This window comes from Fusarium vanettenii (assembly GCF_000151355.1).
Source record: "Fusarium vanettenii 77-13-4 chromosome 2 genomic scaffold NECHAsca_18_chr2_1_0, whole genome shotgun sequence".
NCBI classification, from domain to species: domain Eukaryota; kingdom Fungi; phylum Ascomycota; class Sordariomycetes; order Hypocreales; family Nectriaceae; genus Fusarium; species Fusarium vanettenii.
In genome coordinates, this window is record NW_003315867.1 from 1,521,284 (window position 1) to 1,537,440 (window position 16,157).

At 54.7% G+C, this 16,157-nt stretch overlaps 6 protein-coding genes across 6 annotated transcripts; 3 read left to right on the forward strand and 3 right to left on the reverse strand.

The window, feature by feature from the left end:
• On the forward strand, positions 1-871 carry NECHADRAFT_33719 (uncharacterized protein; the record flags this gene model as incomplete). The annotated part of the gene is made up of 2 exons (XM_003045908.1): positions 1-414; positions 584-871. The coding sequence occupies 2 exons, from the start codon at positions 1-3 to the stop codon at positions 869-871; spliced, it is 702 nt and encodes a 233-aa protein (XP_003045954.1).
• A 947-nt stretch (positions 872-1,818) lies between these two features.
• Positions 1,819-4,191, forward strand: NECHADRAFT_58072 (uncharacterized protein). The gene is made up of 8 exons (XM_003045909.1): positions 1,819-1,977; positions 2,110-2,134; positions 2,266-2,325; positions 2,388-2,415; positions 2,503-2,848; positions 2,944-3,483; positions 3,537-3,691; positions 3,748-4,191. Exons 1-8 carry the CDS (start codon positions 1,932-1,934, stop codon positions 3,940-3,942), a joined length of 1,395 nt encoding a protein of 464 aa, XP_003045955.1. The 5' UTR covers positions 1,819-1,931; the 3' UTR covers positions 3,943-4,191.
• A 396-nt stretch (positions 4,192-4,587) lies between these two features.
• NECHADRAFT_76314 (uncharacterized protein) lies at positions 4,588-6,683 on the reverse strand (the record flags this gene model as incomplete). Its single annotated transcript, XM_003046479.1, has 3 exons — positions 4,588-4,629; positions 4,686-6,493; positions 6,554-6,683. The coding sequence occupies 3 exons, from the start codon at positions 6,681-6,683 to the stop codon at positions 4,588-4,590; spliced, it is 1,980 nt and encodes a 659-aa protein (XP_003046525.1).
• Positions 6,684-7,035: 352 nt separating this feature from the next.
• On the forward strand, positions 7,036-7,955 carry NECHADRAFT_58075 (uncharacterized protein). Its single transcript, XM_003045910.1, has one exon. The coding sequence runs from the start codon at positions 7,066-7,068 to the stop codon at positions 7,765-7,767; it is 702 nt and encodes a 233-aa protein (XP_003045956.1). The 5' UTR covers positions 7,036-7,065; the 3' UTR covers positions 7,768-7,955.
• Positions 7,956-8,045: 90 nt separating this feature from the next.
• On the reverse strand, positions 8,046-9,142 carry NECHADRAFT_33840 (uncharacterized protein; the record flags this gene model as incomplete). Its single annotated transcript, XM_003046480.1, has 4 exons — positions 8,046-8,126; positions 8,181-8,267; positions 8,319-8,732; positions 8,813-9,142. 4 exons carry the CDS (start codon positions 9,140-9,142, stop codon positions 8,046-8,048), a joined length of 912 nt encoding a protein of 303 aa, XP_003046526.1.
• A 4,923-nt stretch (positions 9,143-14,065) lies between these two features.
• On the reverse strand, positions 14,066-15,538 carry NECHADRAFT_34271 (uncharacterized protein; the record flags this gene model as incomplete). The annotated part of the gene is made up of 2 exons (XM_003046481.1): positions 14,066-14,800; positions 14,855-15,538. 2 exons carry the CDS (start codon positions 15,536-15,538, stop codon positions 14,066-14,068), a joined length of 1,419 nt encoding a protein of 472 aa, XP_003046527.1.
• Positions 15,539-16,157: the final 619 nt, after the last annotated feature.

Consider the following 16,157-nt stretch of genomic DNA (forward strand, 5'->3'; position numbering starts at 1 on the left):
ATGGCAAGCCCAATTGCGCTGCGGTCCTCCTCAGGCCGGATACTCCAGGCCTGCACCCCCTCCAGAACATCATTGATCGGCAAGGCCTCCTCAGCACCTCGAGCCACCGCCCACTTCTCAACGACCGCACCACAATGCAAGCGCAAGACCAAGGACAACAACCCGAAGCGTGGCGTGAGTAGCCTGTACGGCTCGGGCCCTCGCGAGCCTCTCTCCATGTCCAACGTTCCCCTGCCCAAACCCCGCGACTTCAAGCCCGAGGTCAAGGTCGACCCTAACCATGGGCTCTGGGGCTTCTTCCCCGCGCCGGGCAAGTTGCTGTGGACGCCCAAGGAGACAGAGGAGCACGGACGAGCATGGACAGTCGAGGAGCTGCGAAAGAAGTCTTGGGAGGACCTGCATGCCCTGTGGTGGGTGTGCTGCCGAGAGAGGAACATGCTTGCTACGTCACGGGCGGAGCTTCTTCGATCCAAGATGGGATTCGGCGAGCGAGAGCTCGATACACGGGATGAAGAGGTAAACACAAATTCCAACTATCCTATGCCTGGACCGGAGTATCGGAGTACTGACTTGGTAACCATAGGTCATGAAGACGCAACGAGCCATCAAGCATGCGTTGACGGAGCGATTCTATACTTGGCAGGATGCCGTCGAGATTGCTGCGAATGACCCCGAAATCAACCTGAAGGGAGCCAAGGGCAAAACTTACACACCCGCTGCGTACGAGGATGAGGCTGAGACTGTACAATGGACACAACCAGAGATGGAGGCGGATGTCGAGGCTGCTAAAGATACCAAGGACAGCCTTCCAGTGGAGGCTGTTGCAGCGGAGGCGCAACAGGGCAAGACAGAGAAGCCATCGGAACGATAAAAGCCTTTTATCGATGAAATGATGCCACGCATAGTCGGGACATGTCTGGGACGGGAAAGGGGAAAGGGTCATGATGTCTGGTTGGAGCTAGGTTGACTTATTCGTCGTGTACATCTAGGGCATGTAAGATACAGTAGACGAAACAAGACATGTGTGTGTATGATAAATGTATGATATACGACTGTGCAGCGCGGATATGAAGATTTGGCTAGGTTATGGTTGTCATGGCTCATCATGAGTAGTGCGGTCGACCAACGACGGAGAGCATGAAGTTGCTAAACATGTCACTCATGCAAACCGATAAAACAGGGCATAAGCTACACACTCGCATATGCATTCCGCATTGAGAAAGCATTTATAGTTCAAGTCACCGGGATTCCGTGTACCGGGATGGTGAAAAGGGGGCAGGTCTTGTTGAGGCAGCTGTGACACTGGGGCCAACAGCTCAAAGAGATCACGTCCTCGTCACCTCTCAGGAGAAGACGAGAAGGAAAATGGCATCTCATTTACACATTTGGTGAGCAACCGACGCCTCAGCGACGGCGGGACCCTGCATCGTACAATTGAAGCCCACATGCCAGCCCAATCATATGACGGTGAGTCTTCTGGGGACAGTCGCCGGCTCATACTAGCTACCTAGTCGAATTGGATTAAGCGATCTGGCAGATTAGTAGCCACGACGAAACGGGCAATGCATAATCAATAATCAGTGATCGGACTCTTGGGAGCGAGATGATGGACTAGAGGGAGATGGACAAACTGGGTAAGACGTTGATATTGGAGGCGTCAACCACAAGGTTAGGATGAAGTTGGAGTGTCCTTTGGCAGTGGTCCTCTAAAATAGTGAGGACGGTCCCCACACGGGCTACCTAAGGATTGACCTTGACCGATGCTTTCATCCCCTCCCCAAACCCCGCCACTTTCTTCGCACCTCGCTCGAGCTTCATCCCGCTTCTTTTGCTCCTCTCCTCCTCCTTTTTTTTTCCTTAACACTTCCTCACCTCCTCCCTCTACTACACATTCACATTCAGTCATCGACGGATAGTCACCATCGTGCATCATGGATGAGATTGCAAAGGAATACGACGTCATCGTGCTGGGCACTGGTATGCCGCTTTCCCCCGCCTCTGCTCTGCTGTTCGAATCCCCCCGCATCCCGTCAAAGCTTGGGACTTTATGCGATGGACGGATGGATGGGGAGTTTGGTGTCTCGATTCTGCGCTGACCGTGTATTTTAGGACTGACCGAGTGTATTCTCTCTGGGTAAGTCGATCTGTGGACAGACGCAGCAAAGCTGGTGCTACAGCGCTTCGTCTTGCGATGCTATGCGCTGGCGCTTGATGGTGCTGGTGCTGCTTGATATAAAGGCGGTCGGCTGATGGTTCCCCCAACAGTGTCTTCAGTGTCAAGGGCAAGAAGGTCCTCCACATCGACCGGAATGACCACTATGGCGGGTTAGTCTCCCCTGTACCGTGATACACCCCCCAGAGACAACCAAGCTGACCGTGTTCCCCAGAGAGGCGGCATCCGTGAACCTCGAGGCGGTATGCAACCCCCCCCACCCACTCCTCTACCCCCCCGACAAGCGTTCCTCCCCTTGACCCGACATTTCTAACGACGACCTCACGCAGCTCTTCAAGAAGTATGGCAACTACCGCGAAGGCGAGGAGCCCTGGAAGGCGTATGGCCGCCTCAACGACTGGAACATCGACCTCGTTCCCAAGTTCCTCATGTCCTCGGGCGAGTTGACCAACATCCTCGTCTCCACCGACGTGACACGATATCTCGAGTTCAAGCAGGTTGCCGGCAGCTACGTCCAGCAGGGCTCTGGAAACAAGGCTACCGTCGCAAAGGTGCCTTCTGACGCCCCGGAGGCTCTGAAGTCCCCCTTGATGGGTATCTTTGAGAAGCGACGCATGAAGTCCTTCATTGAGTGGGTCGGCACTTTTGACATCAACGACCCCGCGACACACAAGGGTTTGTATCCCCGAGCGCAGCGCAGCACCGAGAGCAATGCAGTGACTGCTCGCTGGTTGAGATGATCATGAGCTGACTCGTAGCTATTCAACTAGGTCTCGACATCAACGGCTGCACCATGAAGGATGTCTTTGACAAGTTCGGACTCGAGACGACCACCAAGGACTTCATTGGCCACGCCATGGCCCTGTACCTTACCGACGACTACATCACCACCCCCGGCCAAGCCCCCGAGGCCATCGAGCGCATCCGCCTCTACGGTAACTCGGTCGCTCGATATGGCAAGTCCCCTTACATCTACCCTCTCTACGGTCTCGGCGAGCTCCCCCAGGGCTTTGCCCGTCTGTCCGCCATCTACGGTGGCACTTACATGCTCAACACCCACGTCGACGAGATTCTGTACGAGGGCGACAAAGCTGTCGGTATCAAGGCCACCATGTCTGGTGTTGAGGAGATGAAGTTTGAGACCAACGCCAAGCTCATCCTCGGTGACCCTTCATACTTTGCCGATAAGACCAAGGTTGTCGGCCACGTTCTGCGTGCCATCTGCATCCTGAAGCACCCTCTGGCTGGTACCAACGACAGCGACTCGGCCCAGCTCATCATTCCCCAGTCCCAGGTCGGCCGCAAGAACGGTAAGTGACACCGTATGCTGCCCTGTTCATATGTGTTCGCTGACAATTGCTAGACATCTACATCGCCTGCGTTTCGTCCGCCCACAACGTCTGCCCCAAGGGCTACTGGATCGCCATCGTCTCTACCATCGCTGAGACCACGGCTAACCACCACCTTGAGCTCCAGGCCGGTCTGGACCGCCTCGGAAAGATCGAGGAGCAGTTCATGGTAAGTTGCACACATTAAGCAGGTATTCTGCAGAGTTGAGCTGACACATCTTTCAGGGCCCCCCCATCCCCATCTACGAGCCCAACTCAGACGGCACCAACGACAACATCTTCATCTCCAAGAGCTACGACGCCACCAGCCACTTCGAGACCACCACCGACGACGTCAAGGACATTTACCGTCGCGCGGCCGGTGAGGAGCTCAAGGTTGAGGGCTTGAGGGATGGCATCCAGGTCGCCGAGGAACAGTAGAGAGCTCGCGACCACGAGTCTGGGCTGGGGCTGGAGAAACCAAAGGAGAAGGTGAGCCGCGCAATGGAGACAACGGCGTGCGTCAGCTTTGTTCTCATGACTGTAATCATCATTATGACAACGGTTGTTGTGGCTACCCACGACAAACCGAGGGTGAAGAAACTGTCTCTGTAGACGACAAGCAACCCTTGAAATATACCTTTTTTCGATAGTAGCTCACGTATGATTCAATAATCAATCATATGATAAACATGATAGATGTGTAACCAGGCATTGTGATATCTTTGATTATCAACAGTCAAACTTTTTGCCTCGTAAATCATAAGTACTTTAGTTAAGAAAAAGGTAGAGTAGCCCCTTTCTTTGCTCCAGTAAGGGACACTCGTGATATCTACTATTCTAGCCGAGCTGGTTTTGAAAAACCCCCAGCAACGACGCCGTCCACACAATCAAGTGCGTACACAACAACTCAGCGATGGGATCACAATTCATAGTATTCTCTTTTTTTTTCCATACGCCCCAACTCCCAGGCAAAAACCACGGCCCACGAACCCGCAAAAATATGCCAAAATGAGAGAGAGAGAGAGAAAGACAAACAGACAGACGTGGAGGAAGACGAGCCCAGAGATCTGGGCTTGAACTCCTTTATCGACGGTTTGTCTTGCCCATGCCACGCTTTCCAACAACCTGGAAGAGTCAAAGTTAGCAGTGGCTTCACGGGATTCAACAGATGGACAACTTACAAGATGCTTGGTAATGGAGGCGGTCGTGTGTCGGTCGGCCTCGCCCTGTCGGGCCATGCGGTTCATGCGCTTCTGGTTGAGCTTGGCGATGCGCTCGGCCTTTGTGCGGGTGACTTCGTCTTGGACACCGTCGTCGCGGCGGCTGCTGGTCGGGGCTCGGCTCCGGGCCCGGCTCATGGAACGCATGCGGTCGCGAGGGGTGCTGGCACGGTCGACATCCATGGCATCCGGGTCCTCGGTACCGAGGCGGCTGCGGGACATGGATCGGCCACGGGGGCGCGACTTTGAGCGAGCTCGCTCGGTGATATCGGTGGCGTCGACTCCCAGGGCGTCGATGGCGTCCTCGAACTCGGAGAGGTTCTTCTTGGCCAGCTTGCGGGGGATGATGGCCTGGTTCTTGAGACGCTTCTTCATGCGGGCCTCGTTGCGGATGAGCTGCTGCTTCTCGCGGATGAGCTCAGCCTTGCGCAGCACCTCGGCCTCCTCATCGTCCTCGACATCCTCATCCGACTCGTAGAAGCCCTCAGCCTCGAGCTTCTCCTCTTCCTCTTCGAGAGCCTGGAGCTTGGCCTCGATATCGGGGTCGATGAAGTCGTAAACGTTCTTGCCGTCAAAGATCTCGGGAATCTTGTCGTACTTCCACTCAGGGTTCTCGAGCATGTAGTCGGCCTTCATGTCAACGTTGAAGACACCAGCACCGCCGTTCTCGACCTCGACATCCCTGGCCAGTTTCCGGCGCTCAGGGTCCTCCTTGTCGTACTTCTTGCGGTCCTTGACGCCCTCAGGGATAAAGGTCTCGAGGGACTGGCCGCCCATGGGCTGGGCAACGTGGATTCGGGACATGACATCGGCCAACCTGCCACCGATGTTGCCGCTGGCGCTTGTTCCAGCCTTGAGCTTCTGGTTCACGCGCTCGGCGATGAGGCGCTCGCAGGCGGCGTTCTTGACCTCCTGAACACCCTCCTGGGTGTTGCAGGAGAGCTGGAGGAGCTCGACCTCACCAGACTTGAGGATGGACTGGAGCTCGGCCTGCAGCTCGGGCTCGAGGTCCTCGGGCTTGGTGACGTCGATCTTGTTGACGACAACAAAGACGAGCTTGTTGGAGAAGAGCGGCTTGATGCTCTTGAAGAGAGCAATCTGGGCGCTCACTGTGTAGCCACACTGCTCTGAGAGATCCATAAAGTACATGATGGCGGACCTCAAGTGGGCGATGGCGGTGATACTCTGCATCTCAATGGTGTTCATCTCCTCGAGAGGGTGGTCTAGAATTCCGGGGGTGTCGATGGCCTGGAAGCGAAGATACTTGTAGTCAAAGTGACCGACAAACAGACTCTTTGTGGTGAAGGCATAAGGCTGGACGTCGACGTCGGCGCGGGTGATGCTGCGCAGGAAGCTTGACTTTCCAACGTTGGGGTAGCCGCAGATGAGCAGAGTCCTCGTGTTGGGGTCGATCGAGGGCAGACGGCCAAGATGCTGACGGACCTGGTCGAGGTACATGAGGGGGTCCTTGAGGCGCTTGATGAGGGTGGCCATGCGGCCGAGGGCGGCCCTCTTGAGCTGCTTGCACTGGAAGAGCGACTGGCCGTACTTGAGCAGGCGGACATAGTCGCGGGAGATGGTCTCAATCAGGTGCTTGGCGGTGGAGAGCTGACCGAGGGCGATCTTGAAGTGGTCGGCATCGTAGAGGGTGTTGAGGAGATCCTTGTGGAACGGGTGGATGTCCTGAAGTCGGGGGAAGCTCTCGAGGATGGCGCCGAACTTTTCAGAAAAGGTCTCCTGGGTGAACTTGACCTTGCGAGTGTAAAAGGCTAGAAGTGGAAGTGTGAGCGACCCGTCTTGGGCGTCGTGGTTGTGTTATCAGTGCTCACCTCGAATACGGCTGATTTTGAAGCCGGCGCGAATCTGTGTGGGCAGCTTGCGCTGAGTCCTGCTCAGCACGATGTCCAGGAACTCCTGCTGAGTAGGAACCGGGGGGATATCCTTCCAGGTCGTCTTCATGATGGGCGATCTGTCGGAAGAATTCGATATGGATTTTTGGTATTGGAGCGACAGAGGAGGAGACGCTCGACGCTTGGAAGGAGGATAATGGCAAATTCAGTTGGGCGGTCAATTTTTTTTTTACTCGTGTTATCGATAAGTGGGCGTGCGCGCGAGGGGAAGACGGTGGCTCTGATTGGTTGAGACCAATTGGCATCTGGATCTCAACCCCGCTAAACCCCGCCGCCATACATTGTGATTGAGCGCCAGCAGGTGAGGGAGGGTCAACACCAATCGAAGCCATTTTGTATTGGATGGAGGGGTTATCGCAACTGCAAAAACTTTGATCTCTACCATATCGACCTAACAAGAGATTATCTTCTGCTCATCAATTCCCCCCAACATGTCTCAGCTCGCCCCCTACAAGCAAGACTTCCTCCAGGCCGCCATCGCCGGCGAGATCCTCAAGTTTGGCAGCTTCGAGCTCAAGTCGAAGCGCATCTCGCCCTACTTCTTCAACGCCGGCCTCTTCCACACTGCCCGCCTCGCCGGCGCCATCGCCACCGCGTTTGCCAAGTCCATCGCCGAGGCCCAGCAGCAGACCGGTCTCGACTTCGACATCATCTTTGGCCCCGCCTACAAGGGCATCCCCCTTGCCTCGTCCATCGCCGTCAAGCTCGGCGAGCTGGCCCCCGAGAACCTGGACCGCGTGTCGTACTCTTTTGACCGCAAGGAGGCCAAGGATCATGGTGAGGGAGGCAACATTGTTGGTGCTCCCCTCAAGGGCAAGAAGATCCTGATTGTCGACGATGTCATCACTGCCGGCACCGCCAAGAGGGAGGCCATTGACAAGATCCGCAAGGAGGGCGGTATCGTTGTTGGTATCGTCGTTGCTCTGGACCGCATGGAGAAGCTCCCTGCCACCAATGGTGACGAGTCCAAGCCTGGCCCCAGTGCCATTGGTGAGCTTCGCAAGGAGTACGGCATCCCCATCTTTGCCATCTTGACCCTGGACGACATCATTGCCGGCATGAAGAGCTTCGCTTCTGAGGATGACATCAAGCGAACTGAAGAGTACCGCCTCAAGTACAAGGCCAGCGACTAAACACCACAGGAGTCGAGCAATGGGTTAAAGGAACGATGTTACGATACTAAAAATGGTCACTGGGAAAGAAAGAGAATTGGGCAATCAAAAGGGAGATAGAGTGTGAAACGCAAAAAAGTTATAGACCAGCTATCTCATTATTTTAGATGACTCGGCTGTGCGAGCGATTGGCCGTGGTACAAAGATGAAGCAAATACCTGCGGCTTATCCTGAGCTGATACTCTGATTGTTGCCTGTTGACGGCAGTTGTATGCAGACAAGCTACGAGAGATCTATCATCATGTTGAGCTCCCGGGCTTCTTAGCCACTTGAGTGGGTTCTTCCTTGGTCTTCTTCTTGGGACCGCTGAGGTCGAGCACCTACACAGGCACGTTTAGCAATGGATTGGGTTAAACAGCGAATCGACCACCTACCATGGCATGCCAGCCTTGTCCTGCAAGGGCCTCGGTGCTTAGGCCCAAATCTCTGAAGCCAAAACACTTGTAGAATGGGATCGCGTACTATATGTGTTAGAATATGGAAGCTAGGGGGGAACATGTATCAGAACTTACAGGTAGGCAGATCAATGCAACTCGATCAGCCATGCCAGACTCGTTCATGAGCTGGAGATACGACGTCATGGCCGTCTTGCCAATGCCAACACCTTGGACTTCGGGACACACGACAAAGGAATGGAGACAAATCGTTCTCCCCGTCGACTGGTGGCCCAGGGGTGAACCTTGGCAAGCCGAAGGATCTCGCCAGTTCTCGGGCATGGCCATGTCGGCGTCGGTGACGACTGGGTGAGTTCCGAGGGTAGCTAGGATGTGGACAAACATGACATGCTTGGCATGGTCATAGCGGCCAGATTCGACAGGTCGGCTGTGCTGCAGGGTGGTGATGGTCCAGTCCTTTGCATCATTTGGTCTGTATGTGTTGAAGAGGCCGTAGCAGACACCGCCAGACTTGCGGATACGGTACTCAATCTATGGCAACTGGTCAATGGTGATTCCAGAGACGCAATCACATGAAGGACTGTGTGAAAGTCATATGCTGTCTGGCTTACCTTCTCGGGCAGCGACCTGTGTCTTGGGTCGGAGAGTGCAGCGTTCTCGAGCGTGACACATGTTGCAATGTCATTCTCGGTCAGGGGCTGGAGCATCGGGGCCCAGTGAAATGGAATGACTTTCTTTAGAAGACCGGCTTCCGAGTTTCTCTTCTGGATTCTCAGCTGGGCAATGTTCCTCTTGGACGTGACCATCTCTTCGTCTGCGTCGCACGAGTCGTCGATGGCGCCACCATCGTCGTCCGTGTCCCTATCATCCGTGGCGCCTCCAGAGAAGATCATGTCTCTGGCGGCCGTGGCGAACTCATTCTTCTTTTCCATGCTGGTCATTTGGGCGGTTGTGTGCATGTGTGTGTATGTGTTCCGTGTAAAAATGTCCTCGGGAGACAAGAATAAAGTGACTTCCGTAGAAGGAGTGCAACTAAAGCCACAGTCTTGTAGGTATGGGATGAGAGTCGGTGTTGTGTTGGTGAGCCTTTTTCAAGGGTCAGATCTGTTGCCGGGGTGGGTCTGAGTTCTCGATTAACTCGTGCTGAGGCTGGGTTCCCCGTGGTCGAGGCTGTTCAGCTGGTGATATGATGATGTGATGAGAAGAAATGAAGCTCGCCCGTGCGCTCGGTGGTTTACACAGGCTGAATGGCTTTGCCCTACTTGATATTGCCGGGAGTTGGGCAGGCTGATTGATGACACCGGCGATAGGACTCAAAGGGGTGTTTGCCGATTGTATTGAGTCACTGTCACTGAATAACGGCCTCGTTTGACTGGTGAAAGTGAATCAGCGTCATGGGACGGGAAAGAACTCTTGGGAATCCTGTTTGCTCGTCCACACCAGGTGGACCCACGGCTACCGAGAGATCGGACGATGAGGCCGGCGCCGAGATGGACCAAGTGGAGTCCAAGCTCTGGTCGAGCCGCCGAGCCCGGTCGGAGTATGAGATGATGAGTTTGAGGGTTCTAAAAAGGGTTGATGCGATGGGATGCGATCTATGCGGGGGTGGCCGAGGAGCTTTGGAGTCTGAACTATCTTGTAGGGGGGTGTCGAATAATTCTCCGTCTTCTCGTCAGGATGGGTTCATGAGAGCGGGGGAGAAGATCCATATCCATTCGTACTCCTTCCCAAAGCACATGACATAGCTACCTAGCTCAGAGTCATTCTCACCATGGTCGCGTGACTGCGGCGAAAGTAGGGACAAACAGAAGACGGAAGTTTGCAGATTCTGTAACCACAAGGCAGCAACTGACAAACAAGATTGTTGCAGCGACCCGTGGACAATTGTGATGCTGTTGAGCTGGCCATGTAATCGGTCATGAGAGTCTAGGGTAGACGGATTAGGTCACCTGCATCAGCTTCAGCTGGCGCCGACTTCCTGACGTTCACTCAATGTTTGGCGCTCACCAGATTGCTCTACGACTTACACGCCATCCTGAAAACGAGATCCATTGGATGTTACGCATCTCGCCTAATATTCGTTGAGACTCTGGTATGCACGACACGAACTTCAAGATCCAACCCACCACGTCTCGCTTGCGACTTCAGGGTTTCAGTCCAGGTTCAGAATAACTGATGATGCCCCGTACACCACTAACATCAAAGGCAACATAAGTCTGACAATTCCAGCTCTCTGGGTTCCCGGCCCTAGAATAAGACGGAAGGGACCGCATGGGCAGCTCTAACAACAAACGGCAAAGCTCGGCCAAGACTGAACCAAGTCTTGTCGAATCGACAAGTTCCCCGAGTGACCCGGACAACGGGAACCGGGAACACAAGCCTCCAGCCTGCGAGGAGAACTAGCGCTGCAGGAGATCGCTGTGCGCGTCCCCAGGACTCCCTGTCAACCTGGTCGATCAGCAGTTGGGGATCCCTGGATGGGGGGAGTGTGACCAGGAGGCTCCCTGGAGCGGCAGCATCCGCATGCGATCTCAAGCGGCTCCAGTTGCAAATCACCAACAGCCGCGGGAGCGTACGCAACGGGCATTGGACGCTCGCACATGGCCGGGCATCGACGGCTGCGAAGTGTACCTGATCTGGTGCCCTGCTCCGCGGCCGGGCTTGCACGCGGCAGGAGGACGGGAGGGTTTCTCGGGACCACCTGTGAGGTTGCTGCTGTTGGCAACACTGCTACTCTGGAGTATGTATGGGCCTCGAGAACAGAATCCAGGGGAAGACGGGGTTCATGCCGAGCCGTCCTGCAGCAGTCACAGCTGGCCATGTAAGAGGCTTTCAGGCTGCGGCCGTGGGACAGGATACGACGATGCGTACGAATGCTTAGTTTTGTGAGGACAAGGGACCCGGCCGCAGCAGGGCGAGTGATCTGTTGCTGGGCAGTCACAGTGACCGACCTGACCTGGAGGTCAATAGGCCTCCGTCGATTCGTCGTCAGCATCATGGCGGCCTCGTCGACGCTGTCGCAGCCTGGTGCTCCGCTGTCATGCTCGCCCCTGGGATCTGGGATTCGTCCATGAGCATCGGCTGGCTTCTGTCGGCTTCCAGGATCGGATCCGTGGCTGCAATAACGTGCGTGCAGGTCGACGAAAAGGTACAGTATATGCAGTTGCGGCCGTCCACAGTCACGCCGAGTGGCATGGGATGGAAATGAAATGTTTGTTTGTGTATGTAGCAATGTTTTCTTTGGGGTTGATGAGCAGGTTCCAGCTATTTTGAGCTACCTCAACTCCAGCTGCTTGCTTACTTTAGTATTACATCTTGAGTGCGGAGGTTTCCTTGCTCTTGGCGATAAGAGTAGAAAACTCCGCCAGAATGACATTAAAAGCATGACGTTATCCATTCAATCTCACTCACAATGTGCATGCTCTATTCTGGCAGACCCTCCAACAGTACCGTCTCAGTGACCTATCCCCTAGAGGTTAGTGGCTTCTATCCCTAACGTCAAGCCGCGGGCGCTCAGACGCTTCTGTCATCACCGCCGCTCGCCCCGAAAATCCGATGGGCTTCTTGCCCAAAGTTGCCCCTCCGGCGCCCCTCACGACCTGAACCTACCTACGTACCTACCTTGAACCTCATCCAGCTTCCCCCGGCCAAGCCAGCTCCATCTGCACCTGCATCTACATCTCCATCTGATCTCGGGGGGCGGAACAAACCAACCAACCTCCTGCAAAGTTCTCAACTTTTTTTCTTCTTCTCATCCACACCTTGTCCGTCTTCCCCAGGCCCCAAATCTCGGGTCTGGCTTTGTCTTGCTCTCTCCCTCCCTCCCTCCACGATATCTACCTACCCTGCCCTACCCAGCTACTTACCTAGGCAGCTGGGCCCTCTTAGCCACGTTCACACAACCACTCCTCACGAACCAGCCACTTTGCTACATACGTCTTTGACGTCTGCCTTGTGATTTCGACCGCACCTCAACTCCCCCCAACCTCAACCTCGATCTCACTCGCCTTGGCTCGCATAACCATAACTCCGAAATCTAGCGACAATGTTGGTGGTTTCTCATATATCTCTCCATCCCATTTCTCAAGAGGCTAACAGCTGCTCGCAAACAGGCGCATCACCCTCAATATATTTAATCCCCAAGCTGGGGAGCAGGACAGCCTGCTTACACTCGAAATCTTTCCCGACATGACCTTGGCCACCCTTCGCGAGTCTATCCAGGCAGAATCCACCATCCCTCCGACCTCACAACACCTCTACCACAATGGCCGCCTAATCTCCGACGATGCCCAGACGATGGAGCAACACCAGATCAAGGATGGGGACATGCTGGCTCTGCACGTCCGTGACATGCGAGGCAGCACAGGCGTTCCAGAGCAAGCTCGGCGTCCCCAGCCTCGGAGACGAGGCGGCAATGAACAAGACCCTGAGCTTATTCGCCTTCAGATTTTGGGTCAACCTGCAGTGAGGGCGCAGCTCCAGAGACAGCACCCTGAGCTGGCCGCGGCCGTGGACAACCCAGCTCGCTTTGCCCAGATATTTCACGATAGCCAGGACCGAGAACAGCGAGAGCGTATGGAACGGCAACGAGAGATTGAGAGATTGAACGACGACCCTTTTAATGTTGAGAACCAGAGGAAGATTGAAGAAATGATCCGCCAGGAGCGAGTGATGGAGAACCTGCAAAATGCTATGGAGCACAACCCTGAGGGTAAGTCTTGTTGGGATGAAAGGGTCGAAACTGGATGACTGACAAATCCACAGTCTTTGGACGAGTCCACATGCTCTACCTCGACGTGGCCGTGAACGGTCACAATGTCAAAGCCTTAGTGGATTCTGGAGCCCAGGCAACCATCATGTCTCCTGCCTGTGCCGAGGAATGTGGAATTATGCGTCTTGTTGATACCCGATTTGCTGGCGTTGCTCGCGGTGTGGGAACAGCCAACATCATTGGACGTGTCCATTCGGCCCAGATTAAGATTGGAAACCTCTTCCTGCCCTGCAGTTTCACTGTCATGGAGGGCAAGTCAGTCGACCTGCTGCTCGGCCTCGACATGCTGAAGCGATACCAGGCCACCATTGACTTGGCCAAGGACAAGCTGATCATCCAAGGCGAGGAGGTTCCTTTCCTGGGAGAGGCAGAAATTCCCAAAGAGGAGGAGGCAGCAATTGTACAGGAGCCTACCTTGCCTGGCCCCGACGGAACAACCATTGGACAACGGTCGGGTGCTGTTCTTCCTCCTGGTGAACAGCAACAGCAACAGCAGCCTGCGGCATCCCCTCCTCAGCCCGCACCAGTCGCTGCTCCCGCTGCTCCCGCTGCCCCCCCTGCCGCGCCTCCAGCTGCGGCCCCGGCCCAGCCTGCTGCTCCGAGGATACAGATTTCGCCACAAGCCATTGAGAGCCTGGTATCAATGGGCGCTACGAGGGAGCAAGCAATCCAAGCACTCCAAGCAGCAGACGGCAACGCGGACGTGGCTGCCAGTTTGATCTTTTTCTAAACCCAACTTGATCCATGACATTTTTCAGAGCGTCACTACTAGCATGGGAGGGTATCAGGACCAGGATCAGGCCGGGACTAGGATGGAAAAGAACAAGCTTGCGCGTGGGCAGAATAATAATAGATGGAGCTTAAGCAACTCGCCGCGATGGGGGATAGATAAAGTCCAAGCCCACGCTCCGAGGGGGTTAGCATACAGGCTTTTGATGAACTCTGTGACATGGCAGTCAGGAGCAACAAGAGAGGAAATGAGATTTATACGCCCTTTACGAAGAAATAAAATTGCACGATAGCTTTTGGTGCGGGTATCCCTCGCTGTGATAACTGTGTACAAGTCGTCTTCAACCCCCTTCTATCTTGTCCCTCATCGAATCTTGTAAACGCATGGCTTCAGGATGGAAGATTCGTTGACCTCTGGCTCCTCATCCACGGGGTCTATCCTGCGGATGATGCCCCTCTTCCCCTTGGGAGGCTCCTGGGGTTTCACACCCTTGCCCTTTGTCGGCGATGCACCCTTGATGAAGTGCATCTTGACAAACATCTTGTTGGATAGGTCAATAGCCGCGCGGTCCCCCTGAAGGACGAAACCGCGCGAATTGAGAACCTCGACGAATGCCGAGACATCAGTCTCTCGGCGGCGGTCATCCGCACCGTCCACCTCGATAGCCAGATCCTCGTCGTTGCCACCATCGTCATCACCCTTGCCCTTGCTCTTCTTACCCGCGGCCGCCTTCTTGCGATTTCCGACGCTGTGGACGACGGGGGCGTTCTTGTTCCGGATGGGCCCGAAGCGGCTCTTGATTTCGGCAACCCAGAGCTCGCCCTTCCAGTGCAGGATGCGGTAAGCCTCTTCAACGAAGTCGACCCAGTTGGTGCCCATCAGGGCAAGGCAGAAGACAGCGACGTTGACGGAACCATCAGCAAGAGGGAGGTTTGCAATATCGGCCTTGGTAACGAGAGGACTGGGGCTCTGGAGATCGAAGCTCTTGACGTTGACACGGAGCTTCTTGCCATCGGCTTGAAGAGCCTCAGCGAGGCGAGCGTCGCCGCAGCCGAGGTCGGCGATGGTGCACTCCTGCTGAGTACGGGGCAACGGCATCTTGGCAAGGGGCGTAGGAGGGGCGCCGGGTTTGCCTTTGCCCGGCTGGCGGACCTTGCCACGGGAGCGGATGTCCTGGAGGAAGCTATCGACGGGGTTCTCGGGCCAGACCTTGACCTGTCGGCGGAAGCCCTCGTGGTACTCGTCAAACATCTCGGGGGAGTCCTGGAAGAGCTGGTAGGCTTCTTCGGATGGCTTCGTGTAGAGCGTCTCGTTGAGGTGTCGGAACCGTGCTGAGATGAGCTTCTCTCTCATGGAGGCTTGGAGGGGGGTGAGCTTGGGAGGAGCGGGAGGCAGAGGTGTTGCCTTGACGATGGCGTCGTTCTTTGCTGATGTTGAAGAAGGCTCTTCTTGGTTGGCATCCTTTTCTTCTGCGGGCTTCTTCTTTTGCTTCTGCTTCTTCTCCTTCTTGCTCTTGGGCTGAGCATCTCCATTCTTTTCACCCTGCTTGCTGTCTTGAGGTTGCTCATCATCACCGCGCTTCCCCTTGCCATCCTTCTTCTGCCGCTTGGCAGACTTATCGGGCTTAGGAGGAGCCTCAGGCTTCTTTCCCTCAATGACTGATTCCCACAGGTCGGCCACGGTTGAGGATGTGACGTTTTCCGTAGCTGCTGCAGCGGCCGCGTTGTTGCGCTTGCGCTTCTTTGACTTTGTTCCGGGAGCGCTGTTGTTCTTTGCTGAAGGCGATTCAGCCTTGAGCGCGTCTGCTGACACGGACCATCCTGGTACCGCGAACATTTTTGAAGGTTTGTTGGTTTTGATGTTGTTGAAGTCGTGGTGAACAAACAGTTTGTAGGAAATTTGACGTCTGAACTTTTTTTGCGTCGAGGCATGCACGTCGAGCTTACCGCAAGTAGGCATCTCCCTGTATCAATCTCAAGTCGGCACCTGGCCCGTGCACCTTAACCTACAACACCACATGAAGCTCCAGTGGGAGAGAGAAGTAATGTAAGATGAGAGTTGAATGAATACCTTGATTTATTTAAGAATTTGGTGCAATTATCTTGAGGGACTATCTCAAAAGGCTAGTTCTTTTGAATCTTAATCTGGCAGTATTCCAATTATCGTGTTGGTCTGACCCTCGTAAGTTCGCGTGTTGTAAATGCTCTCACAAAGTTCCAGGTGGTCAAATAGCAGTATAGACATAATGGGCTCTATCAACTGACTTCAGTATCTTCAATTCATGTGGACTTTTGAAACATTTTGTGCTGAAATACTGGATTGTCTACATGGCTTTGTAGAGTGGCTCAATTTTGAATGCCTGGCTTACATCACATTGGCACATACTAGGCAGTAAGAGAACAACATCTCTCTATCTCATATTCGCCTGTCTGGTTAGAAACTTCTCATTATCCTT

Bases quoted from the DNA above. Each gene is read 5' to 3' on its own strand.
- NECHADRAFT_58072 (XM_003045909.1), top strand. From the start codon at position 1,932: ATGGATGAGATTGCAAAGGAATACGACGTCATCGTGCTGGGCACTG. The intron at 1,978-2,109 runs GTATGCCGCTTT...CGTGTATTTTAG, and splicing joins CGTCATCGTGCTGGGCACTG to GACTGACCGAGTGTATTCTC. The intron at 3,484-3,536 runs GTAAGTGACACC...GACAATTGCTAG, and splicing joins CCAGGTCGGCCGCAAGAACG to ACATCTACATCGCCTGCGTT.
- NECHADRAFT_58075 (XM_003045910.1), top strand. From the start codon at position 7,066: ATGTCTCAGCTCGCCCCCTACAAGCAAGACTTCCTCCAGGCCGCCATC.